The sequence below is a fragment of the Etheostoma spectabile genome, chromosome 9 (genome assembly GCF_008692095.1).
Source record: "Etheostoma spectabile isolate EspeVRDwgs_2016 chromosome 9, UIUC_Espe_1.0, whole genome shotgun sequence".
In the NCBI taxonomy this organism is placed as follows: domain Eukaryota; kingdom Metazoa; phylum Chordata; class Actinopteri; order Perciformes; family Percidae; genus Etheostoma; species Etheostoma spectabile.
Window position 1 is genome coordinate 13,243,046 of NC_045741.1, and position 26,801 is coordinate 13,269,846.

Here is a 26,801-nt window from a genome sequence, read left to right on the forward strand (position 1 = left end):
GGGGGGGGGGGGGGATATTTCAATATTAGTGTTTGGTATTCAGTTTCTGAACGGTGGAGGCACAAGCCAACAGTTTGGTGATGCCGTCTGAGCCTTACGTCATAATTTTATAGTCACGGTAATGCTGCATACCGCGGTAAAATAGGAAGGAGGTTTGACGTATCAAAATTTGGATAGCGCCCAACTTTAACTCATTTTACATAATTTAGGGTCATTTAAGGTCATCTTCTACACCTCTCCTTTGAGTCAGTAATCAGTACAGTTGGAAGTTGTAGCTCTGATAATTAATGTACATTCCCTCCAGACATAAGAGGACAATAACGGAACAAAAATACTGTTATATCTTTATTAAAATCAGTAGGGTTAGATTATATTAACACATACAGTAGTGAAAATAATACAGACAAAATACCGCAGACTTAAACAAAAAAAACTGCTGATATGTAGCGTAAGGAAAACTAGGAGCCAGAGCAGAATCATAAAGGTCAAAAACATGTTAGGGAGCCAGCATAGTCGGGTTAAATGAATAAACTGGTGTCTGGTGATACTGCATGATAACCTTACCTGAAAAGAATGAGATCATGAACATGTCTGTTTTAGACTGACAAAACAATCCCAACTCAAGGGCCACATACTACACATATTGCAGAGCTTTCAAACGTATCTGCTCAGGCACCATGACGGCCGTGGAGCTCAGCAGACGTTATTGTGTGTGATTTGTTGTCGTAGCAATTTTAGGAGTTCAGCTAAAGAAAAATGAAAACATTTGTCAGAAGTCATGCATTTTGAATGTACAGTATATCTTGTTTTTATGTGGTTACTGTGGTAAGGTATTAGTGGAACATGATGTTCAACTTTTTCCAGATGTTTCCCATGTATTTTTCTGTCACCAACATGAAACAACACCAAAGTCTCAGATACATTTGGAAAGTCGGCACATACAAGCATCCAGGCTCTTACCTGGAACAATTGTAGCAAATTGTAGTTTGGGTCCGGTTCAAAAATAATGAAATAAGAAATTATTTACCAAGTTAAACATCACTTTATCAGGAAATTCTTGTAAGTTCTTAGTGAGGTTTGGTTGACTTCCATCAATCTGCTAAACTTGTCAATCAAGTTGTCCTTGTTTTATCATTACAAAAAAGGAAAGACAGCAAATAAAAGACTTAATAATAGAAGTAATAACTAGACAACGTTTTTATTTATTTATTTTTTGAAAATGTGGTCGTTTCTGTTTTTATATCGTATATTCTACCACACAACACGTCCAACTAAACATAATATAATTTCATTGACATCTTAAGTTGCACCACTAATGATCGAACTGAAATGTCATGCTGAGTGTCACCTTGCACCATCAGCAGCAATGTAATGACCTTCTTGATGGGACTGTCAACATTGACTTTTTTCCTCTTGTATGGCCCAATCTGCTCATAAAGACAAGCACAACCGGGCCAATAAAGCGTTGTAAACAGATGAAACATCTGTTTGGGAATCACTTTGCATCACTTACTAAGCCATGTGGTGTGGTGAAGGTCGGTGCTATCACATAATCACCAAGGAGGCTGCACTCATCTAATGTGATTGTCAGTTGAGGGTTGTAAAAGGCTGATGGTCATAACTCTCTCTTAGACCGCTAAAAATGATGATAGTGGGGATGACCGGAAACAAAGGAGTGTGTGTGGGTGTGTGTTTGTGTGTGGGTGAGAGAGAGAGAGAGAGAGAGAGAGAGAGAGTGATTGGGACGGGCTAAAGGGAGGAAGTGGAGAGATACTCTGCATTGATGATCTGAAAGTCGGATGGTATATAACACGGAGATGCAGGCATTGGCTCAAGAAAGAAGACTTAAAGACAGTCGGCAAAATAACAGACAACCAACAGAAAACAGGACCGAGCAGCTGAGGTAGTCTCAGGAACAAACCAGACCAACAAAGACATAAACCTCCGTCAGGTATCCAGCATGCGTGCTCTGGTGGTTTTGCCTCTGCTGTTGTGTGCAGTGGTGTGCGTGGTCCAGGTGAGAGCAGAGGTGAAGGCAGTGAAGCTATGCGGCCGAGAGTTCCTGAGGGCCGTCGTTTACACCTGCGGGGGCTCCCGTTGGAGGAGAGTCCTCAGTGAGTCAGACATGGATGGTGAGATGACTTCTCTGTTTATTCTCTACATTTCTACATCTCTAATCTAATATTTTAACAAAGTTTACTTTTTTTGCTTATGTGTGGGATTTCTTCTGTTTCTGCCAAGATTTATCCTTACAGGATATGTTCACAATTCAAGTCTACCTTACAACAGACAAGTGCCTCCATAAACATTGAAACAGGTTTTGCTGGCTGTAATTATTCCTTCTGTCCATCACGGCCATAAGAGATACGTTTTCACTGTATATGATGAGGACAAAATCTGAAGTCCTCCCTCCATGAAACATTTTATTTTTCATTGTAAAGTTTATGTGAAGCTAATATGAGGGCTCAGCTGTCAGAGTTAAGTGGATATCTTCCAAAGTCCCAACCTTTTTGGAACAGAAAAATACCTGTTTTTGTTACTATCCCTCCACTGCATCTCCGTGGACAAACACAAAGAGGGAAATTCCAACTAAAAAGGCTGTCATTTTAATAAATATCCACTTGATTTAAGTAACTGAGTATCATTTTAACTTTAGAAAAAAACAACAGTTTTGCACAAAGCGAGTAATTTGGATTTTGTTCCCATGGAAACTGGTTAGGAAGTGATCTTTTTATGGTCAGTATGAACAGAAGGAATAATTACAGCATTAAAAAACTTGTTTAATGTTCATATATGAGTATTGTTTAGAGACGGACTTGAAAAATTGTGAATCTAAATTTTAATTGTTTGTGGTAGATACACCACAGGGCTACCTACAATAGACAGGTGGGCGTCTACAAATTTGTCCTATTTACTTATTACTATTTATTTTAAATTAATCTCAATGAGACGATTTTTGTTTCTCTTTAAGTAGCTTTAGGGTTGTAAAAGTTATCGTGCTCCACACTGTAAGATTTTCAACATTCTGTATAAGAGTATTTCAGCTCTTCAGTGAAGCTCTATTGGGACATGTTTATGGTATCTTTAAAAACTTTCTCTTTGCTTGAATTAAAATATGAAGTTATGTAGGCTTGAACAAGCATTTGACCACACAGTTGGCTGCTATGTGTTTAGGGTTTAACTACTGTCTGGAATGAATCGTGCAGTTTCCATCCAACTTTTGTGGAAATGTAATAATTTAATTTTAAGTTTTCTGAAAAAAGTGACCTCTATCAGCTATCATTCTTATTTTTGTTTTGCTTTTTAACAATATCTCTCAAAGCATTTATGCATTTTAAATTCATGCCTGTGAATCAGGCATCTTAACCCACTTTTCTGGTGACTGCAAAATTGTAATGTAAGACATTATCCCTCAGATTTAAACCTAAAAGTTATATTTCTTTAAGCCAGTAATGTGAAGCTTTCTAGTGCTGTAATTCTTGCTACATGTACTGTGTACTGCATACTTTTAATATAGCGGCTGCAGTTCAGTGGGTGCGTGCATGCAGACAGGTGCCAGACCCATTGTCTGCTATTTTACCTGATTATGCTTGAGGATCCCACATATCATAATTAAATGCCGCTGTAGTCTGTTCTGTGGGCAGTAGCACCCCCCACACCCCTCACCCCCTCTATCTCCTAATGTCTGTCACACACAAACAAACCCAGTTAGCCTATTGGTCATGCTGATTAGAAAGAGTAAAGTGACACTAGAGAAGACAAATAGCACTGAGTTAATCTGTGCAGTCATTTAGAATTTCCTCATTTAATGGGAACATAGAGCTCAGTTACACGAGACTGATCTGATATCCATTTCCATTATTATTGTTGGAAGCAACTGTGAAAAACCTGGACACTGACATTTGCAAGAGATGAAGTCTGTGTGAACCCTGTTGTTGGACTGAATTAGAGCAAGTGTTTCCTAAACATTTGTCACATTTTGTTGTTCCAGGTTTGCCCACAAGGGAGCAGGGCAGTTTGGAGAGCCTGAGCAGCAGCACCCCGGGCTCTGAGTTGACCAAACGGGATATGAATAACATACTGACCACTGTGTGCTGCCAGGTGGGTTGCCGGAAGAGCGACCTCACCTTCCTCTGCTGAGGCCAACCTCCCCTCTTCTTCTTCCTTTCTCCAAAATGACTCTCGTCTCTCCCGTGTCGCCTTAGTAGAAAGCAAATCCGAATCAAAATACTTATGTTTCAAAACAATACCATCACTGTATTGTATGTACAACAATGCTCATGTCCACACTATAAGTGATTGCTTTTACTATTTTTGTGAGTTATTACTTTCCCTTGTAAGGTTTGTAGATGTGAATGTGTACGTTTGTAAACATGTTTCTGAACCCGAGCTGAAAGGTGTGAGCAACCATAAGAATATATTTTATTATAATAAACTTATGGACAGATATCAGTATCTCAGCCCTGGTTTGTGTCCTGTATGTAGCCTTGAATCCACAGGGTTGCAGGTTTGTCAATCTCTGCTTTGATGTATGTATAGAAAACTTGATCTGTATTCTATCATTTCACTCATTTTGTCAAATAAATATTCTTGCACGGGACTTACATTCTGTGAGGTGTAACATCTTTTTAAAATTGCAGTCCTTGTCACTGAGTCAAACCAGTAAACCTAAAGTCAATAGGATCATCATAAAACATGTGACAGAACAGTGGTGCTTTGAGCTAAATGCTCTATGGCGATGCTACATTTCTGATGTTTACCATCATAGTTTGGTGTTAGCAACTTGCAATACACACAAAGAATGTGACGTGATTGTAATTAGTTTTGCAGGTATTTGGTCATAAACCAAACTTTTGGACAATTTATACCTCATCCTAAGTAGAACATTGATCTGTGTACCTAATTATACGGGAATCGATCCGGTTGTCAACAAAATAATAAATGTGAACATGTTAGCTTGATCACCAGAGTTGCTGTAAGACATCACCATGATTGTCTGAACAACATTTAATGCTAATTTTGTTAGCAAGTTGAAATTTGCTAGATGAAAATTCAAAGGATCACTAAAGTCACCGAGATCATGCTCTGCGGACCATGACATGTCCAACGTTCAGTCTGGACCAAAGCGACGGGCCAATGACAGTCCAACATCTCGCCGTGCTGCTAGTGTGTCTCAGAAAAGCCACAGAAATGTACAGTAGGCTACCATTTTGTACGTATTCATGAGAAAGCCTAAATTAAACCGAAAAAACGGCAAACAAACACAGACATCCAGTTATAACTTTTATTGGTTTTGGAAAGAAGCAAACTAAGTTTTTCAGTTCATCTTAGCATTGTTATGTACTGTACAAACAGCTTGCACATGTGTTTGAGGTTAACGGTACAGAACCAAAAAGCATTCTGGCTTATAGCACACATAAACACACTCCCTGCTCTCTTCTTAACATTAATACAGGTAACTGACAGCACAACACGTCATTTCAGTACTATCTATCATCATGGATGCCCCACCTGTTACTGCATGCTCGGCATGCAATAATGAATTACTGAAGGTCAAATTCACCACAGAGATGAATATCTGTAAAAGTTGTGTTCCATTTTTTTTAACTGTTGCAAAGAATTATTTGACGACTAACAGACTGAGTTCAGCACTGCAACATGACTTTCAAGCTGAAAGACATGTAGGCCGTAGTGTAGTAGTAATATATAACAGATGCATGATGGGGGATGTGTGTGTGGGGCTTCTGTAGATAATGCTGTAGTGACTGTTGCACTGATAGCTTCAAGATTCACCCAGAAGGTTACAGCTTCCTCTCAGGCATGTGGATCCATCCAGTCCACTAGATGAAGGACTGACATGACTGAAAGAAAACGTTACCAAACTAATGTGGGAGCTAAATGGCACCAATCATCATCAACGTCAGAGAAATCCACAATGCTTTTTTGGACCGAATCGGCACATAAATAAAAAAGTTTATCTTAACTGCACAGCTAAAATTTGATCTTTTTATTAGCCAAATAACTACATCAAAACTACAGTACGTCCGATCAAAGGTACTCTATCATTTAATAGGAGTATTGACATGTTGCTAATAGTCCTTTTGACGTACATTTAGTCAAAGATGCTTCTACGACAGCTCTAAAAAGGACCATGATTGGTTTCATTTAGCAGAATGCCGACACAGTACAGTACAGAGATCTTCGGCTACACTTCAAACACACTTTTTTGTTCTTCTTGTTGAGTGTCAGAGCATTCAGGAAGTTCAACATCATCAGCACAGTGTTTATTACACATTAAACAATATAATATTTTTTCATTTTTATCCGTTTTAAAAATATTCAGCTTATTCTCCTTAACAGAGGACTGACTTTCCGGGGTACAAGCACATAAAATAAAAAAAAGAAGAAAAAAAGAAGCATTTTGGTCAGTTTAACCTCAATCTACAACCTCATTCAATTTGACATCTCACAGAGACCATTACGATTATGCAAAATAAAGCCATGGATACAAGCGCTGGTTGGATGATAAGGGGTGTGCTCATGATATAATCAGATCAGGTACCACTGAGGTGAACGGACACAGGTCAGAAAACAGATCAGACATGTTAGGCTAGATGTGGGAACTGAGAATGTTGGATTAATACAAGTGTTTTCTGATGAGGTTTAAATAACAATAATAATAAAAAAAAAGCTGGTCCCAGTAAACAAATTGTGTTCCAGTAGTGGTACCACAGTCACCAAACATCATCACTGCTGTTGAGGAAAATTGATTGCTTTTATTGTTATTGTCTTAACCTTATTAAAAAGAAAAGTTCAACAACCCTGGGAAATATGTTGACTCAATTTCTTGAGCAGCGAATGTTAAATGTTAAGCAGAAGACACAAGACATTTAGATTAGCTTAGCATAAAGACTGGACTTAGGCACAGCGGTGCTTTGAGCTAAATGCTAACCCTCTCACAATTACAATGCCAACATACTGACTTTAGCAAATATTTTTAACAAGTTCAACATATTAGTCTGGTAAGGAATCTCCAAAGTTATTCTAATTCGTCTTGAGGGGGACATGAAAGTTTGTACCAAATTATTTAGCAATCTGTCCAATAGTTATAGTCTATTTCATTCCAAACCACAAGCATCAACCTGCTATGGAGATCACATGTCAGTAGGATTCATCATCTGAGGATGAATGTAAAAAGTAATGGCAATCAATCTAAAAGATATTTTTTATTTTAAAGATATTTCAATCTGGACCAAACAACAACTGACTGACAATGCCTTCCATACACAGCATATATCTCTGTAAAAAACAGATTAGCTGCTTCCAGTCTTTATGCTAAGCTAACCGTTTCCTGACTCCAGCCTCATGTTTAACAGACAGATATATGAGTCATCACATCATCTTGTCTAACTCTCAAAAAAAGGAAACAAATATTTCCCAAAATGTCAAACTAACTCTTTAAACTGTGGACCTTGCCCGTGGTATAACTATCTCTACATTAACACTGCTTTCACAAAGCATAGCATAGCATCCAGGAAGATATTTATCTTTTTCTTTAAATTACCCCCCATCCCCCATATATAGCTCAAATCTTCTGTTGCACTCAAGTTAAAAAATTATATCTGAAATAAATTCAAAAATTATACCTTATACTGTACACAGTTTACCCAACTACACAGATAACAAAAGAGAGAGAGTTCAAATATGTATACCTTTCAGGGTTCTGAGTTCAAATTCTATTTGTATACAGAATCACATGTTTTATACAACAAATCATCGTCATCAATAAATAAAAATAGAATGCTGTCATGTACTCTGGAGTCTATCACTGCTGTCCTGGGAACAACATAAAGGCTATCTGACAATACGAGGAAAACACCAAACGCCCTTTAAGATATATACTATCAATTTAAAATGACACTTTGTACACATTGTTTGTTCTGACGGGAAAACTGATGTTTCTTATTTTGCAACCAGTGAATTGATTCATCATTGCAGCTGCCTAACTAGCTAAAAACTCTCCATGTCTGTGTATTCTAGAGAAATAAAATGAACAGACTGATTTACTGATCAGTTATATTATATATATATCACTTATATTAAAAAAGGATGTGATCCAAAGTCATTTGACCCTGTAGTACCAGTAGGTGATGCATGAGCATTTTTGTAGTTACCTGATTCTGGGTTTCAATCAGCGACAAGAAACCTCTTTAAATTTAACCTCTTGTGACAACATGCATCAAAATGGATTAGTAAATGCATTTACTTGATGGCAAAAAGACACACGCTAATGGCTACCGTCAGTGCGAGAGCTCTCTCAGGGTTTGAGCTCAGACTCTGACAGAAGGACTATTAAAAGATTTGATTTTGAAGTATAATTACTGTATAGTCCTGGGCCTTGCTTTAACTTAAACCAGTCTATCTTTGTGGCTTTAAGACTTTGTGTCAGAGGCTGAGGCGTGTCTGACTGCAGAGATCTTATGGAAGGGTATGTTTTTTTTACTAGCCAAATCTTTCTTGACTATCGACAACAAACAGCTTGTCACCCAGAGTTAAAAATCTGGCCCAAACTCTCTTTGTCCATGTCTGTCTGTCAGGCAGCTGCAGTGAAACTTTACAACAACACCACAACACATTGACCAGAGGACGATGGAGACAGAGGCACAGACTTCAGAGGGAGCAAGAACCCAGGTGTCTAACTGCAGCAATACAGATGTTATGAAATTAATACAAATACGATAATTACATGACCTTAAACAGTTTCCACGATGCTATATGCAAGTAATACAATACTGCTGGGTAGGCTGCGGACCTGTCGTGTGGGTTCAGAAGAGGTTAATGGAAAGTCTGTCGTCTGGTCTTGGTATGTCCCCTGTCCTCGGTGTCACCCACAGTCCACTGTGATTGTTTTGTTCAACAGTGCTGTTGTCAGTAGCACGGGTTAGTTGTCGGCCAGGTATTTTCCTGAAACGTATCGACGAAATGTTTAGGTTTTATGTTTGTTATGTTATGTCATTTATGGATCTTTTATAGATCTACTGTTAACTCCAGAGACAGTTACTACAGTAAGCTGAATGTTTATATAGTAATGGACATAATGACAATAAACCTAATGTATAAAACAATAAATTAACATACACAGTGTAGAAAAATAAAAAATACTTTTTGCAAGGATGAAATAGGAACAACCTTTTTTGGCTGCACTAAAATCAATCTCATGTGTTATTAATGTTCATTGGTAATCAACAGTAAATAAACTTTAGCGTTAAAGGAATCTATAATTTCATATAGCTGTTGACTGATTTCCAATTACCGGTACATAGATCACCACTTCAAATCAAAGGACTTACTTCCAAAAGACAAAATAGTAGATATTATTTCTACTCATATATTATACCTCAAATTAGCAATATAACAGAGAATAATACACATACTTTAAAATATTAATAAATATAAATGAAAACAATTTTTTAAAAAGTTCAAAAATCTGACTATTATTCCTTCAACTTATATTGATCTTTGAAATCAAACAATGATGATAATCGTTACTTCTTAAATGATATATAAGGGACTACTTGAATATGGGAAACTCAATAAATGTAAAACATCAGTGTAGGTTTAGAAAGGTTTGACCTGCTTGACGAGTTGGAAGAGCGATTGTATGACTCTAGTGACGGTGATAAATAATGTTTGGTTTGGAAAACCCCTCTATAGGTCGTTACTAAAATGCTAAACTGACCTGCGGCAAACCTCTTCTTGACAAGAGAAAAGCGGTATCCTGGACCAGCCAGCTCAATGTCACAGCCCGACAGGGTGCTGCCCTCACTGGTGAACTGCACCGCCAGCGGAGCCGGTTTACTGGGACCTTCTGTTAGCTGAAAGCGTGCTAACAACGAGCCCACACCTGCGGAAAGTCCCGAGGAATGATTCAGGGGTGAAAGAAAAAATAATTGAATTCACAACATCTCCTAGACAGTGATGTGCACAAGGAAATCAAGTTCAAAAAGAAGTGAAAATAACTTCCAACTATGACTCAGACATAGGAAAGATGCTGGAAGCAGCTCTCAATGACTGTTATATTTAACTTTGCAGGAACAGGCTTTTGTATTAAATCCTTATCACCATCAAAGTATTTGCTGGATACAGATATCAAGGAAGCACTGACTGAGATGAATTTAAAGGAAAATTACACATCATATGAGAGATACAGATACAGTATAGTACCAATAAATAAGTAATCTATGTTCAAAAGAAGCTGGACTGAACTGATCATGTTTGAGCCTGGTTATGTTTTCTATCTTAACTAAATAATGTAGTTTACTGTCCTTCTCCTGGAGACCAGCCTTTCTGCTTTGCAAAATATGAAACAGGCAACAGACAATTTAGAGCACATCAAATGACGTTGGATTGTCAAGTCAGATGCACAAATTAAACTAAGCTTTCTCAGTTGAAAATATGTGTAAATATTCCATTGTAGTTTTTAAGGCACTGATTCCCAGAGGAGCTCCGGAAACATACCACACACACACCGTCACATGTACTACACCTTTTTCATGTAGCAGCTTAGCTGCATCCATGGCTCCTAGTGCAGGTTCTAGCTCAGTGTTTAAAACTACATGTCTGCACAAACTCTTGCACAATTCAAGTTAGATCAGACCAATGTTTGTATGCTGTATGTACTTTTCTTTTAAACCTTAGGTCTTATCTATGCTTGTCTCTTGTTCAATTTTTGTAAAAGTACTATGCCAATAAAAGTAAATGTGTATATACACCTTTAACCAGGGCTAAGTGTGGTCATTGATTCAATCTCTTCCAGGCCTATACAATCAGAATATAAACTAAAACCAGGACTCTCATCAATCGCCACAAGGCTATTTTCTAAAAATTATATATTGCTAAACGATATGTTACTTTTATCATTCTGTACATACCTCCGTTTTCAGACTTCTGTGAGATATCAGGAATCTTCCAAAGGATTCTCTGCTGCTCCGCATTCCTGTCAAGATTGTAAGGGGACAGAAAACCACATAGATGAAGCTTCTGAAGACCAAATTACCAACTAAAGGTTAAAGTCAAACGTATAAAGATTTTGACCATACCACGCTGCAGGAGGTAAGACAGCCTGTAGTTTTGAAACCCCTCCATCGACAGGGACGAGGAACTGGACGTTGTTGAGGGCCATCGGCGTCTTTATGGCCTCCCCATTGTATTTGTAGTCTATTCTCAGGTCAGTGCTGGTGGGCTCACATCTCCAGCTCACGGCTAAATTTAGAGGAATCGACTGGAGCCCCTCCGTCGATACCTGCAAACCGATAGAGAATATGCAGACACTACATATAATAATCGAAGTGCCAAAGCATTTTGTCTTACGTTTAGGGATTCCAACATAATGTCATGTTGTCCCTACAGTTCATATAAGCACCCTAAAAAATAATGTTCAGTGGGTAATAGTCAATAGGGGGTTGTTATAAATTCAGTGGCATATTTGCCTATACATCTTGTCAAAGCTGTGTACAGTATCTCATAGCTTAGTGACTCCCCAGGGGTGCGAGCTCACCTGATACTTGAGCATGTCCACATTGTAGTATGTTGCCTGTGGCTTCTGCTCTGCCACCTTCTTTAAATGGGATATCAGGTTTGGCATGTTTACCCAGAAGTCCTTGGCATCAGCCTTGGCTTGTGTGGTGGTGTCGCTGGTGGGGAAGAACGTAGAAAAGCATGATCAAAATACATTTCACATGATCCTGGTGGTGATTTGTCAAACATCTCAGCATCGCAATGTTAAAGGAATGTTTGACCAGACAAATAAACTTATTGTGGCAATAATGACTTTGGAAATTTAAGTCCACAGGCTGAATTTGACAGGCTTTGGTTAGCCCTTTAATTCTCACAAAGAGCCACAAGAGGTCGTGCTTCACACTCATTTTGCAGAATTTTCGGAAAACATTAAAATATCATCAAAGAACATCAAAGACGTCTTGCAGAAATGATCCTGCATTATTTTAAAACAAAGATTTACTCTATGAATTCAATTTTGTTAACATTTGAATCCCAGGTAGGTGTATTGTTTTTGTATTTTTCAAACCTGAATAAAATAATAAAAAAACAAAGACAATAAACAAAAACAAAACAAAAAAAGCCAACATCTGTTCAGAGTCAATCATGATGACTTCATGATGACTCAATATGCAGTCAGCTGCATTAGTGTCTGAGATGATCTAAGTTTACTCCTCCTCACTAACAACCAAACTCTTCCATATAGGACCGTGAATATTTTATGAGCCATTCCTCAGATCATTTTACTAGTTTAAGTCCTTATTTCAATTACAAACTTTTTTGCATAATCCAATTTTAGTTCAAACATACTGTATACGTCTAAAGTTTTACTTAGTTTTTATGGCACTTCATGACCCTCTCTTTTAAAAGTGTTTGTTTACTTCATGCTGTTGTATATTTTAGACAATTTCTTTATAAAACATATGGCATTTTCCTTGTGTGTGAAATGTGCTGTATAAATCAATGATTATTATAAAAATCCATAATCAACTGGAAACAAACAGTTGTTCAAAAAATTTGCATTTACGAATATTTATTTAATATATAAATACACAAAGTGATTGATTTGATTACATGATACAACATGCACTTTATGCTTTTATCTTACATGCTCTTTAAGTGAAATTAACGTTGTTGGATTTTAATGAAGTTTAGTTAAATTATGGTGAAAAACTGTGTATTTGTTATTTGTTTCTCTGAGAGAGGTGATGCATAACAGCCGTGTCATTACCAGCAGAGGAGCTGGGGGTTAGGCAGCACATGCTCCAGACGGCTGTAGTTGGTTATGCTGAAGGTTAGCACGGCGGGGGACGAGTTATTGGCAAAGTGCCGCGTGATTCCCGCCGGAAACGACAAAACCATCTCACCTATGATCTTCACAACACACCTGAGAGGAAGAGGAAAAACAAGATAGATAAGAGACAAGGAGTGAGTTAGAGAGAGTGACACACACACACACACACACACACACACACACAAATAAACTGTACATATACAGTACACACTTCTTGTGTTGATTTCTCTGTTTTTCTTCTTTGTGTTTTGTCTTGAAAAAGCTTTAAACCCCAATTTGTTTTACATAATATAATTTCTCAAAACTTTGTGCTTATGAGCCTGCATCACAGCGTTTATGTAAGTAACACTTTAGAAAGCATGATTCACCCATCTTGCCAATATTAAAAAAGCCTAAATCAATAATTTAAACCGATTAGTTTATACCTCTCAGCTCCTCAACCTGCCCCAAAGCAGGGTAGCCACAAAAACTGAGCATGCTCCGGGAAAATGCAGTTACAAATTTTACAAGCCATATTCCTTATATAATAAAAGAATATGTCACGTTTTCAAATCCAGGTTGGGGAATCATTCTGTCATATGTATGTCAGGATATGTTATGTGAATGTCTAAAGCGTTTTGTAGACCTACTTGCTTGGGTCAGCTCCTTTAAAGAAGGCGTTGACTGTCTCTGTGAACGCAGCAGCCACAGGAAGAGTGTCTTGAGCCCCCATAGTGAGAGGACTGGGCCCTCTGGAACAGCCTGGAGGCGCACACGCACAACACAAACACACAACACACACACACACACACACACACACACACACACACACACACACACACACACACACACACACACACACATTTGGCATAGCAAAAGTCAGGGCTTAATCCAAAGATCAATGAATAGTAACTTCAACCAATTATAAAAATTCATTAACAACAGATTAATAGATACATGGTCCAATTGAAATGAGAACAAATATTAGTGTTAGTAAGGTTGCATGAAAAACAGCAGGTTATGTGTGAAGAGGAGACCCATTTCTCTTTTCTACTTGACTGTGATATTGTAGAATTAAAGCACAATTACTTCATAAATCTCCCTCAAATTTTTGTATTTTTTATACAGTATGTTACACGTTGGCTTTTATTTGAATAAGCACAGGTAGATGAGAAAAGAAAGACAGAGGGACACAGAGAGAGACAGAAAAATGTTATGCATGCTTATTCCAGACATGCTGTTAAAGCTGAATTATTCTGACAAGATCAAAGGGCCCGAAGATCAAACCAAAAACCAAACAACCAAAAGGACAAAAGTGACGAGGAAGTGATTAGCAAAGTACACGAAGAATGATGATTCTTCAGGAAATGAAAGCCGGTTAGCGCAGACGAAATGAGACTGAACAATGTCAGGAAGAGAAGGTAGAGGAAGATATGAGAAGACTGCATAGTTGACTGCATATGGGGGGAAGAGGGGGGCTCAGCCAGGAGTTAGCATGGTGTGGGTTAGGTCGATGGAGGGATTGCAAAAGAAGGAAGAGGAAGGAGAGGGGAGGAAGGAAGGAAGGAAGGAAAGAAAGGGCAGGGCAGGGGGCGAAGCTTGCACAAATTATTCTCAGAAGAGTGTGTGTGCACACTAGCCTGATGCAGTGAAAACTTACCTTCAAAGGTTAAATAAAACTTCCCTCTGTCAAACCACACAAGGGATGGCTGGTCATTCTCTGTGTGGGGTTGAGGGGTGGGGTTAGGAGAAAGGGACGAGGAGGAGGGAGGAGGGATGAAGGGGAGGGAGTGGTTGAGGAGGGATGGGGGGGGGGAGAAAAGGACAGTAGCGTGAGTCTCACATGGCAGGTCTATCAAACGTCACAGTGGGGTGAAACATGGAGGTGGAGGCCGAGGGGACGAAGACGCAGAAGCCGAGACAGAGCTGGTGACAACATGGGTGGTGCTTTTCGGTGGGTGCTTGCGTGCGTGAGGAAAGGCAGCAGTCAGATGAAGTGAGGGCCAGGTGTGTGCTGCTGGATGCTGGCAGTGGTACGACTCCATGTGTGATCCAGGAGAGAAAAGTCGAGGCTGCAGAGTCTAGGGGGGGGGTTGCCAGTTTCAGGGGCAGCAGCCAATGTTTGCTCTTATAGGGAACATTTTACAACAGCTGATGCTCTAGTTTCTGGCAATTTAGGTAGCACTAAACTGGCACTACTTTCTTCATCAGTGACAGATTTTTTCGTACTGTTTTATCTATTTTAGGCTTTTCTCTCAGTGTCTTACTGTGCTCACATTTTGCTCCAGGCCTCCACTTTTCAAATTATGAAACAAATGGAAGCATACTGTCATGTATAAAGACATCCTGCAGGGGGCAGGACAAAGACTAGAAAGCAGAGAGAGGGAGGGACTGTGGTGCACAGGGAGAGAGATGCTGCGTCCCAATTTCAGTGGGTCCATCCTCCAAGGAAAACAGCCTATGAAGGTGAAGTTTAGCCTCACAGAGTCCTGGTTAACTTTCATTGCAAGTTTATCACAAAGAAATCCCCTTATACTACAGCTACACAGATAAAAAAGTTGGTATATTAGGCAATATTGTCTAATATTATTGAAGATTATAGTGGCTGTGTTTCTGTTAACAGATACACTAAAGATATACTTCAGGTAGTTTAGAAATGGTGTCTCCATTACAAAGTTTGTCCACCAGACTGCGGTAGCAAAATAAAAAACCTTGCTCAGTTAAAAAAAAAAAAAAAAAAAAAAAAAAATCTTTATCAAAAATGTTTGCTATGATAGCCAGTATGTCATTATCAAATTTAAACTCTCAAATAGCTGCAAATATAAAAAAGTTTACACTATACCTCAAACAATATGCAAGTACCAGTGGTAAACTCAGACCTGTGTTTATGTGTTCAGACCATCCACAGTTGGTAACTCGCACTTTGTAGACAGCTAGCAAAAAGCATACCAAGTGGAGCACCTTGGTGGCCTAGTGGTTAGGACGCATACCATGTTAACCAAGTGAGAAAAAACTAACAAGTTTATCCCCAATTCAAATGGCGGACAAAGCAAGCTTCTGAGTTTAGAGTACACATTCGTAACATTCACTATGATGGACAACAAGCAAAATATGCACCAGGTTATTGATAAACAAATGATATCAATATATCTTGATGCCCATCTCAGTACAAATATCTGATAAACGTGAAAGGGATTTTATATTTACTGACATTATCAGTTAATAGGGAGTATCACTAAAACACTGAACATTTTGCAGAAGATCCCCAAAAGATGTCTCAGGGTTATGTTGAGAGGTCATGAGACGATTTATGTGATAGTGATATGTGATAACTATATTCTACAGTAGGCTTGTTCTAGTACATACTATATTTTTGTGAAGGTGTCTTATTAAGTGAATGGATTAACAGAGGTGTTGGGTGATGGAACGATGAGAGCAGAGCAGTGCTTCATGAAGAAAACAAAAGGGCAGGTGTTCAGATGGAGAGGGAGGGTGTTTTGGGCTTGTATTCTCCTATGGCTTTCAAGTGCATGAGTGACAGGTGTGACAGGTGGGTGTCAGGGGTTGAGTGTGGGAGTCAACTGAGGCTTTAGGGCCGTTAGAGATTGGTTGAACTTGTGGCTGTTTGATGCTACTCCAGTGGTAGAGCGAGAGTAGCATGAATACCAACAGCTGCTGCCTGTTTAATTCAGCCTAATTCTAATGCTAAACTTCAAACAACTTGGTGAGCAGCAGCTCTGATCCGACAGTATGTGTGAGAGTATGTGTTTGAGTGTGTGTTTGAGAGAGAGAGAAAGACAGACAATATGGATCTCAAGGGTCCACAGATAAGGAGCTCTTCAGACTTGGGCTGAACACTCAAACACACTCTTGTGATGTAGACTGGGTACAAAGGTATCTGTGAGGGATTGCGCGCACGCGCACAAAAATGTGTCGCCAAGAGATGAGCCACGAGGTTGCCATGGTGACATGGCGTGAAAGCCACTGGTGCACAGTCATGAAATAAAGAGAAAAGTCTCACGAGCACGCAGATGGGCATAAGGGAAGACACTCAAACATTTTTGTTAAAAAAAGAAATGTTTTTCAATGAATGCAGCTTTTTGTGTCACTATACTTTTCTTTTTCTTCTGGCAGATTTAATAAGAGAGATACAAGAGAGTGAGTGAAAGAGAAAGTCAGATATGCAGAGAGAGAGAGAGAGGCTATCATAACTATTAAATGCTGGACAAATGTGTGGAAAGGTTTGCTTCAGCAAAAGCAAACCAATGAAGAAAAATTAAAATTAGCCATGTTTGAAAAAGGTCTGTCCCTAAATCTGTGAGCAAAACATAAAGTAGACAGGTCAAATAAGTAGGCATTAGGATAATGACACAGAGATTATCTTTTTAAATAATTTGATACAATAATGTGAAAAGATTGACGGAAGCTCAATCACAGGCATTCTGAAACTGTGCCATAATGTGGGAAAAAAGACCCCAAAAAGCACGTCACTGTCCCAATACCTACACAATTTTACAAACAACAATCGAGAAAGCACAAAACACTCAGTGATGAACCTTGACCCATCTATGCCAAGTGCACTCTGGGTAAAGACCATCAAAGTGATTGAAAACTGACACAGGAACACAGCCCCAACCCATCCCCTTTCCTCTCTCTACTATACCTGCAAACGAATCAAAGTGTCTCTCAAAGGTGGGCAGCTTGTCTACATAAGCATCATCCTCTGACAAGCCAAAGAACAAATAAAGAGAAATGGCAAAACAAAAAAGCAGATTGCAAATCAAACCAAGGAAAAAAGAATTGAAAATTAAAATCAGAAAAGGTATTGTCAAGCACACATAAATTAAAGTGAGTAAAAAACAAAACAAATGAAGCATCTTAAACACAAACAAGATGAAAATGTAAAAATTAAAATGCACTGAAACTGGAATAGTGTCAGTTTATAAATAAAACTTTCTCAGTGAGCATTATATTAGTGTCAAGTCCATCTGTTTTTTGGTCTACCAACAAAACCAGGATACAAATATTACGTATACATTTAGGACTATAACAGAGACTTCAGTGAAATCTCCAAACAGAATCCCTATGACATTCTCAATCTAGTAAAGCTGTTCACTAATTTGTAAGTTTGTCCCTGCAATCCATTTAAAAACAACAACCAACAACCAGTGACTATATCCTGGGTTTTATGTAACTGCTGCTGCCTCCACAGTGAGTATTTCTTAAATCTATTAGGACTTAGCCCTGTTAAAGTTTACTGAGATTTGCTATTATCCACTCACAATCCTACAACACTGACGCTGAAGTTAGATCAAGGAGTATAAACTGTTGCTGTGCCATTAATTCATTAAAATTAAGGTTTGTCATCAATTTGTCTTCAAGCTAAACCACAAAAATTACAATATTTATGTGAAGTTTAATAATTCATTGTATTAAAACATTTTTTTTTTTTTTTAGGAGTAATAAATTAAAAAAAAACTGCAGGACTCATTCCACACAAACTCTGAGCACAAGGAAGGACAGGGCGAGTGCATAAAATCAATAATGAACTTTTAATATATTAGACATGAAAAAGTTAAATTCAGCCATCACGGCGAGCCTCTGTGAGCACTGCCTTGAGGCGACAGGCTGCACAGCTCAGTGACGGTTGAGGGATCACACACCTGACACAGACACGGAGAGCTCTTTATTGACCGTGGGGGTGGTGGCGGCACTCATGGAGTTGGTGGAGGAGATGGAGGAGGTGCTCTCGGCCCGTGCCAACGGGGCGATGGGAGGGGGGCTGGCTGAGTGGACCGGAGGGCTGAATGGACGATTCTGAAAAGATTAAATAAAAAAATAAAAAATAGTAGGACAAAGAAAGAATAGAGTAAAATAAATTTCAAAATTCAAAAACATTTTCGCAGGTTTTTTGCATCTCTTTCTTTGGTATACCTGGTAAACTTTTGTCAAAGTTAATTTTACCATAGGCAAGTTGTACGGTTGTGATTGGCTTTGAGCGCCTCTATTATGGAAGTTTTCTGCTAGTCCATGCAAGGATGCAGTTGAGCCAACGATCAGGAGAGCAGTGGCTGAACTCTTCCAGATATTAACTGACCACAACTTGTTGCAACAGTGAAACCGCTTGACATTGTTAAGTGGGATAACCCTAATCCTAACCTTTAAACATACCAAAACACAACCACCAAAATATGACTGCAACACTTACTGCATCTCCTACAGTGGGTTTCCCTGGTGGAAGTTTGGGTCTTGAAGGGGGGCGAGGTGGAGGTGGTGGTGGGGTGGGGTTGACTGACGAAGGAGTGGCAGGTCGCACCGGAGAGGAGGAACCTGTAAAACAGAGCAGAAACATATAGAGATTAATTTATAACACTCTACCTTTCTTTTCAGAAGCGTAATGGTGTGGAAACAGGAGCAGTAGAAATGCAGAATAGGTGCAGGATGGACAGAATCAACTTTAGACACAAGCATGTCAAGCATAATTCCTATTTTTGTTTGTTTTGGGATTGTATTTTCATGCATACAATGTAACTGACAAGTATATAATTTTACTATAAACAAGGCATGTGAATACCTAAGTATAATAGTTGTACTGTTTATAAAAAGATAGACTAAGTTTTATATTATTGTTTCACTTCAGTCCTTGAAATTGGGTTTTCATTTCTATACAGGATTAAGAACAGACAACCTCCTATTTTAGCTGCCCTGGGGATCTGTTACCACTGACAATCAGGACTTTTCTAAAGCTGCAACCAGACAGAATTCATTCTTACAACATTGAATGGTTAAAGTCTGTGCACAGCTATTAGTCACACACTTTCTTTTGTGAACTACTGACCAAAAAATGATCAATATTCTTCCTTGCATTTAGCCTTTTTCTTCAAATAGTTATGCATTCTGTGTTTGGCTCTCTAGCGCATTCAAATTTACCAGAAAAAAAATGTTTGTCTGCAGCATAATGGACAGTTGAAAATGTTCATGCTTTTAAAAAAAAGGTAGAAGTTTGAAAGAACTGGTTTACAACTCCTACAGAAGACACTGTGCGATGTGCAATGTGCACTAAAAATGAAAATGTTCCAACTGACCTTTAAATAGGAGTTTGTCAGAACAACAACCTCAGGTAAAATAACACAAACCTGCAGCAGAATGATGGTGTATGTCAAACAAGGCCAAAACATGACCTCTTTCCCAGGGATAAAAAATGCATTCACGGTAGGCCTGCACGATTAATCGTTATAAAATCACAATCTCGATTCACCCTGTTCATAATTTAATTTCTAAATAACTTTGATTTAAAAAAAAAAATAAAAAAAAAATGATGATTTTCATTTAATTTTACGAGCCGACTGCATCACAAACACTACTGCTTTCTTCTGTGAGTTTTAAACATAGACTGTATAAAATAATTTTTAAAGCGCTCCCGAGCGCTGCACTGCTCTCCCTTCTCTTTATTGAAGCCTCTATGTTTACAGTCTTGTGGTGATGCGCAATGTGCTGTAGGTGTAAAAAGAAAATCTATGTTTGGTACTGCCAATTTGTTTTGTTTTGTCATGGTCAAAAAAATTGTAGCAGAGAATTGTAATATCAATTCTAAGCAAAAAAAATCGTGATTCCTATTTTTCCCCGAATCATGCAGGCTTAATTCACAGTTCACTTTGAACAAGTTTAACAACAAAGATTGTGTTAAAGATGGTGCAACGTTGGTAATACAATCCCTTCTCAACTCCAACTCAAAACAATCTCTACCATACATTAGTTCTGTGGATACTGTTCATTTTAGTCACTTGGCTGCTATGATGACCAGGAAATTGTCCCTGTGTTTTTATTAATTATATTCTGTGTGACAATCAATCATCTTATTTAGTCATTATCTAAAGATAATTCAGGAAATTGTTTTGACCAATCCAAGTTAAAAAACCCGTCTTCTATAGACTATATTCCAGTTAAAATCTTGACTACTCACCGCTATTCGTGCCACCAGCTCCAGATGTGGGACCCGGTGACGACACCACTGCCCGATATGTGGGGGGAGGAGGTGGGGGAGGTGTAATCCGACTCCCCAGGCTAGCATCATTGGGCAAGGTGACAGTCTGACTTCCGTCCTCTTTGGGTTGGGTGACGTCTGTGTTCTTGGACTGCTCCTCTTGAGATAGGACAAGTGGCGGTGGGACGGAGCACGTTTCAGGTCCCTCAGCAGGCGGAGCCACAGCTGGAGGGGTACTTGCTTTGGGAGCAGGGGCTGGTGGGACGCTGGTGGGTGAGTCCAGCAGAGGCGGAGAGGAAATGGGAGGAGAAGCAAGCTCCTTTGGTAGTGCAAGGGGTGGAGAGGTGGCGAGCGTGAGAGGATTTCGATCCTCAGGTGTAGGAGGACCTGAGTGGACAGGAGGTGCAGCAGTCTCCCCTGAGGAAGACGGGGGGGATGGAAGAGAGGGCACAGGTTCTTCTTTTGGGGGAGGGGATGTAGGGAGTGGTGGTGCAGGGTCTTCAAGAGGAGGTGGTGATGTAGGTAAGGGTGGGGCTGGAGATTCAGGTGGAGGCAGGGAGCCTGGAAGAGGAGGTGCTGGTTCCACTGGGAGAGGCAGCCGGTCAGGAGATTCAGCACTAAAGCACACCCACGTGTCGCCTGTTTCCTCGCCAGCAGAGGGAGGCTGTTCTGGTCCAAAAATATTGTCCAGGTCAGCTATTGAGGGCTTCCTGGTGGAACTGTCTGCTGCTGTTGACACTTCTGAAACAGACAACCAGTCCCCTATCAAAGGCTGTGTTTGCAGAAGTGCTCAGTAACTTTACACACAGAGATAAAACGTGACAGGCAGACAGTGAAAGTTTGAACCAGAAAGTTGGAGATCAAACGCAATATTTTGATTCACCCCGAGGAGATGGTGTGATATAATAGAAGACAGCAATATTTAGGAAAACCTCTTACCAGGGTCATCTACAGAGGGAGGGTCAGTCGACAGTGGAGAAATCGGGACATTCTTGGGTGGAAGAGGAGGGGGAGCTGCAATAAAATCATAAGGGCAACAATAAATAGTCCTTTAGGACAGAATACTGCCAAATCAACAGAAAGGATTGTTGATAAGACAATGCTTATATCAAGTTAATTAATGTTGTTGAAGACTTTTCACGTCACTGCAACTTATTGTGGGCTGCATACAATGCTGACAAATGAGAAATTAGCCTATGAATGCACAAATTCTTGTAACAAAAGCATTACAAATTTGGATCCAATACATACATACATACATCTGTCAAAACACAATCGCACAACATGAGGAGAAGGGATCATCCCACAAATCATTAACCATGCAGCACAGCACACATTTAGTCACCAGTATGCCAAATGCAAGGAGAAGGCAGCAAGGGAGCACGGGTTGGTGCAGTATGTGAAAAAGTACTGAAATCTCCCAAAATAAACAACAAAGTACAACAGTGAATCATTAGGTTGTGAAATGATTGATGAAATGAAACAGGTCACAGCTGGCTGAGAACGAGAAGCAGAGTGTTATGCCACACAAGTGTTTGATCGGGTCAGTTTGCAGGTCTGTTTGTTAGTTGTTTGATGATGATGATGATGGGGGCGTGAAGAGGTGAGCTGATGGATCAGTCATTCCAGGGAGAAGAAGAAGTGTGACACAACATGCACATAGTTATAAAACTTACTTCCTGTGGGAAAGGATCTGGTCAAAGAGGATTCAGGCTCTGACAGAGGTGTCCCCCACGCATCGGACTCAGAGAAACCCACTAAGTTTAGGGGGGGACAGAACAGGCCAGGTCAGGGGTATTAGAGCCAAAACATTTAAAGTGTTTCTGATACTTTCGGGCTATGAAAACCCATTCAGTGTTAGGTTAATTCATTAAGGTAGGATTTATTGCAGAGATTCATTAGACTGCATACATTTTAGCTACAAAAAAACTCAAAAAGACATGCAACTTAGTTTAGAATACATACTGTCCAGTAAAAACTGATCACTACTGTTCAAATCTCATGAGGTCATGATTTATTGCAGCGCTGTTGTATCAGATTGTATTAGTTTTAGCAAGCTGTACCTAATCAAGTTAAAACTGAGCGTATCAACAGTATATCGCACATTCCTACTCGTTATGCTTTTGTAAAGATAAAACATTAAGGGGTTAGAAAGTAAGGCGTTACCAGTTGTTACACACACAGATTTTATTTGTCTGAATGAATGTATATAGGGAATTTGTGTGAGGTTGATGTTAGTTATGCCTGACATACCAGTTATGTAACAGCTAAGAGCTCTCCCACAGCCTGTACCACTAAATCCTACTGGATTGGCTGAGAGCGTGTGACAACAGAGTCTGCATATTAACAAGCTGCACTGTGCACATGAACAAGACCTCCACGCCAACCACATGCCAATTTCAACTTTGACCTTAGCAAAGACAGATGAAGTGAACAGTGAATCCACAACTGCAATGTGAGCCTGAGGGAAGAACAATGATGCTAGAGAAATAGGTGAGAGGGGGGAGGCGGAGGAGGAGAGAAAGGGTATTTGCTTTGACAGCCAAGCAGGGCTTAGCTTGCAGCTTTAAAAAGACAATAAGTGTGTTCAGAAAGCCTTTTTCATTGGGTTGCTATCCCAGTTTGTTGCTAGAATAGGTTTGTGTTATTACCTGTGTAACAGTCACAGCGATGTACACACAGAAGTGTAACGAGAGAGAAATTCAGAGTGACAAGACACAGGGAGGAGGGTTACCTTCAGTTTTAGGTTCTCCAAAGGCTGTTTCCAAAGGAGGCCCAAATAAGGCTGTGGTGTCTTCTGAGACTGGAGTTTTTTGACTGCTGCAACACACAAAGGACAAAAGGAAAGAATTAGTTACAGAAGGTAATTTAAGGAAACAGCTATACTGTACATATCATCTAAGTATAGCTTCCGTCATCGGAACATTTACAGGTAGAATACATTTAAACACATAACATATGCAACTTGGTATGGAAATGAACAATATTGTAGACCCAAGTAAATGCAGATCCAAAAGCACTATCCTATTCAGACTATATGGCTGAATATACAAATGTTTTTAGTTTTTTTTAAATCCGCTGTTGTCTTAATGAATTGGATGACTGTTGAATATAACTGTATTATTGTAATTATTAGTTTTCATTTGTCTGTGCTTTTTTGGCACACTATTTGCCATTCTTTTGTTTAGATTATGTGGGGTAATTTGAACCATTTATGTATATGGTTGCTAATTTTGTGATATTGATTTGATTTTGATAAGATACTTTCTTTTTTTACCAGCACAGTTACAACATATTCAAGCAGTGATGGCAATTTGTAGCTGTGGAGAGAGGAATAGCAACACCTGACAAGGTGTATCTGTACCATGGCTAATGGTACGGGACAGACAACAAACAAAGATACATGTAAACACTAGAAACTAGCATACAACCAAACCACAAAAAACATGAGGAAAAACTATAAATACAACTATAAACCATAAACATTCATACTAGAAGAACTTCTGTTTATGTTCCCACAGCACACAAGGCATCATAGTGTTGTTGAGTAGCTAAACACAGTGACAGCTCTGCAGATTCATTGAAGCCTCAAGTGGCCCTCCAGCAAAATAAACACAATTTCTGTCACTAAGTTGTTATGTTTTAGTAGAATGACAAAAGTTGTGGGAAATCTAAACAAAATCTTGTTGTTTTTATCATCCATTATGTTAGAAGCACAACTTATCTCACAGCCTTTGGTTACATTAAGAGTTTTCTCCAAAAACTTCAGTTAATACTAAAGTAACTACACATCCCAGTTAGAGTCCCTGCTCAATGGAATAAAAACCAGACAGCAGCAGCATATGCGGAAGGTTTCAGTGAGACAAAAAAAGAGGTGACACTGGATGCTGCTGACATCCGAGTAAAAATGTAAAAATCACCAATGCCATCACCTACATTAGCTTACAATACATTTTACTGCATGTGCCAGAAGAATGCGGTATGCAGTCTCTACTGCATTGCTTTACAACAAAAAAGTTTTATCTTTTAATAGTACAAAGCAGTAAAAGGAAGCCAGTGTCTCAGCCCAAATAAAACCAGTGCTTTTTAGTAAAGCAAAAAGAGTAAACATACAGATACATAGCCCAATGCCATGAGACAGGCAAAGAGATCAGCAGTGACACATACAGTGTGATACACATAGCAGCACCATCACATTACGTGGCAGTAGCTTGTCTCCCCTCAGGGAACAGTGAAGTACACACCTGGGGGGTTGAGGTGCGGGGGCTGGTGTGGGGGCCACAGTGGGTAAAGTAGGGACGACACGTCTTGGTCTGGCAATCTCCTCACCTGGAAGCATAATTAAATCAGTTTAGCACATTTGAGTCTTTTTAATCATATTCTCTGTAATTCACCAGCATTAAAAGTGAACCTGGCCTAAGCTGCAACAAGACTGATACTTACTGGATGGGTTCCGTTTCAAACCCTGTAACATAAAAAAAATGTAACAGTAAATGTAAAAACCCAAAACATAAAACTGCAAAGAGATACTAACAAGTACAACATTGCCTTTATTCAAATAACATTTATCTATAATGCTACTAACAATCGGCATCCTACATAGACCCATCTATGTAGAACAGCTGCAAATACAGTACACAGAAAAACATCACATGTAAATGTATGGCAATATGTATGGCAATCCTCATAAAACAAAATTATACTTTTCTTTTTATATAAAAATCTGTGTGGTTTAAACAGAACAATGATGCATGCTGTACAGTAGTAAAGTTCAGAGGTCAACTTAATCTGATGAGACCTGCGGAACTACCTGATCAGTTACAAGCTACACAGGAGTAAGCATTACTAACACACAAACACTGTACACAAACACAAACTAGGGACAAGCCAACCCACGGTTAGCGCCCTATCCCCTGGTCTACCCCCAAATGTAAAGACTTTTTGCAGTTTTTAAGTTGTTACTTTGCACTTTTAAGATAATTTTTTGGGGGGCATTTTATGCCTTTATTTTTTTAGAGCAGCTGAAGACATGAATAGGAGAGAGAGGGGGAACAACATGCAGCAAAGGGCCGCAGGTCGGTGTCGAACCTGCGCCGATGCGTCGAGGAGTAATCCTCTTTATATGGGTGTGCACTCTACCAGGTGAGCTACACGGGCGCCCTACATTTCTTATTTCTATTTCAGCACTATCGAAAGTCTTTCTTGTGTATTTACCAACTACAATACATTTTAATACTAATTGAAAATCCTAGCGGTACAACATCGGGAGGGCTAATGTTGACCAGCATGACAGTGGTCCCTTAGATGGCACTGTAAACAAAAATTCATATGCCTTAGAAGTGACTCACTGAACACTGCTCATTCAGTGAAATAAGGCACAGACAGTCCTAACAAGTCAGCAGCTGCTTTATATCAGATGGACAGCAAAAATATCTGCCATTAGGGACACAGATTAAATAAAGGAGAATAAGTTACTCTGATAAATTCCTTCAAAGTTAAATAACAATAACATTGTTAGTGTCATGTAACAGTAACTGCTGCCTGTAGTGAGCTAACTATGATCTGAGCATTGGTTTGAGATGTCAAGAGAGAAGGTTTGAGTCTGATAAAGTTTGAGTGTAAGGAAGTTAAAAGAGAAATGAGTTAGGTTGTTGTTGTTGTTGTTGTTGGAGAGGCGTCAATCAGCACAATAATAGTGCCTCTCTAGCTGTCATCTTAAAAAACCCTGTGTATGCGAGCGAATGTATGAATTAAGCATGTCAGGGACACAAGAGGCCAACAAAGGCAGAGGGCAGATAAGGAGAGAGAGAGAGAGAGTGGAGAGAGTGGGGTGTGGGGGAGACAGGAGCAGATGAGATGAGAAGACACGACGATGGGGAGTGACTAAAAAATGACATCAAAGGGTCCAGCTGTTAAATGTGCAAATTTTCTCCACAGAACAGAGACCGAGCACAAAGCCATTCAAGATGAAAAACAAGCATGCTAGTG

The 26,801-nt window shown here is 39.3% G+C and overlaps 2 protein-coding genes across 20 annotated transcripts in view; one reads left to right on the top strand and one right to left on the bottom strand.

Moving 5' to 3' along the window:
• Positions 1-1,808: 1,808 nt before the first annotated feature.
• On the top strand, positions 1,809-4,449 carry insl5a (insulin-like 5a). The gene is made up of 2 exons (XM_032524970.1): positions 1,809-2,132; positions 3,992-4,449. Exons 1-2 carry the CDS (start codon positions 1,961-1,963, stop codon positions 4,138-4,140), a joined length of 321 nt encoding a protein of 106 aa, XP_032380861.1. The 5' UTR covers positions 1,809-1,960; the 3' UTR covers positions 4,141-4,449.
• Positions 4,450-5,270: 821 nt separating this feature from the next.
• sgip1a (SH3GL interacting endocytic adaptor 1a) overlaps positions 5,271-26,801 on the bottom strand; it is an 81,869-nt gene continuing 60,338 nt past the window's right edge. For 10 of the 19 annotated variants that reach the window (XM_032524900.1, XM_032524898.1, XM_032524894.1 and 7 more), the window contains 17 exons: positions 25,257-25,278; positions 25,058-25,142; positions 23,548-23,633; positions 22,490-22,570; positions 21,753-21,827; positions 20,793-21,554; positions 19,038-19,159; positions 18,493-18,646; positions 17,493-17,552; positions 14,490-14,549; positions 13,480-13,591; positions 12,788-12,943; positions 11,558-11,693; positions 11,100-11,302; positions 10,932-10,996; positions 9,740-9,904; positions 5,271-8,964 (listed from right to left, as the gene is read on the bottom strand). In XM_032524900.1, coding sequence (XP_032380791.1) covers positions 8,942-8,964; positions 9,740-9,904; positions 10,932-10,996; positions 11,100-11,302; positions 11,558-11,693; positions 12,788-12,943; positions 13,480-13,591; positions 14,490-14,549; positions 17,493-17,552; positions 18,493-18,646; positions 19,038-19,159; positions 20,793-21,554; positions 21,753-21,827; positions 22,490-22,570; positions 23,548-23,633; positions 25,058-25,142; positions 25,257-25,278 — 2,367 coding nt within the window. In that variant the 3' untranslated portion in view covers positions 5,271-8,941. The remainder of the gene's footprint in view (positions 8,965-9,739; positions 9,905-10,931; positions 10,997-11,099; positions 11,303-11,557; positions 11,694-12,787; positions 12,944-13,479; positions 13,592-14,489; positions 14,550-17,492; positions 17,553-18,492; positions 18,647-19,037; positions 19,160-20,792; positions 21,555-21,752; positions 21,828-22,489; positions 22,571-23,547; positions 23,634-25,057; positions 25,143-25,256; positions 25,279-26,801) is intronic. The other 9 variants (XM_032524902.1, XM_032524907.1, XM_032524895.1 and 6 more) reach the window with 4 other exon arrangements.

Excerpts from the sequence above, each read along its gene's own strand:
- insl5a (XM_032524970.1), top strand. The coding sequence starts at position 1,961 with ATGCGTGCTCTGGTGGTTTTGCCTCTGCTGTTGTGTGCAGTGGTGTGC. Across the intron at positions 2,133-3,991 it reads CAGTGAGTCAGACATGGATG|GTTTGCCCACAAGGGAGCAG; the intron begins GTGAGATGACTT and ends TTGTTGTTCCAG.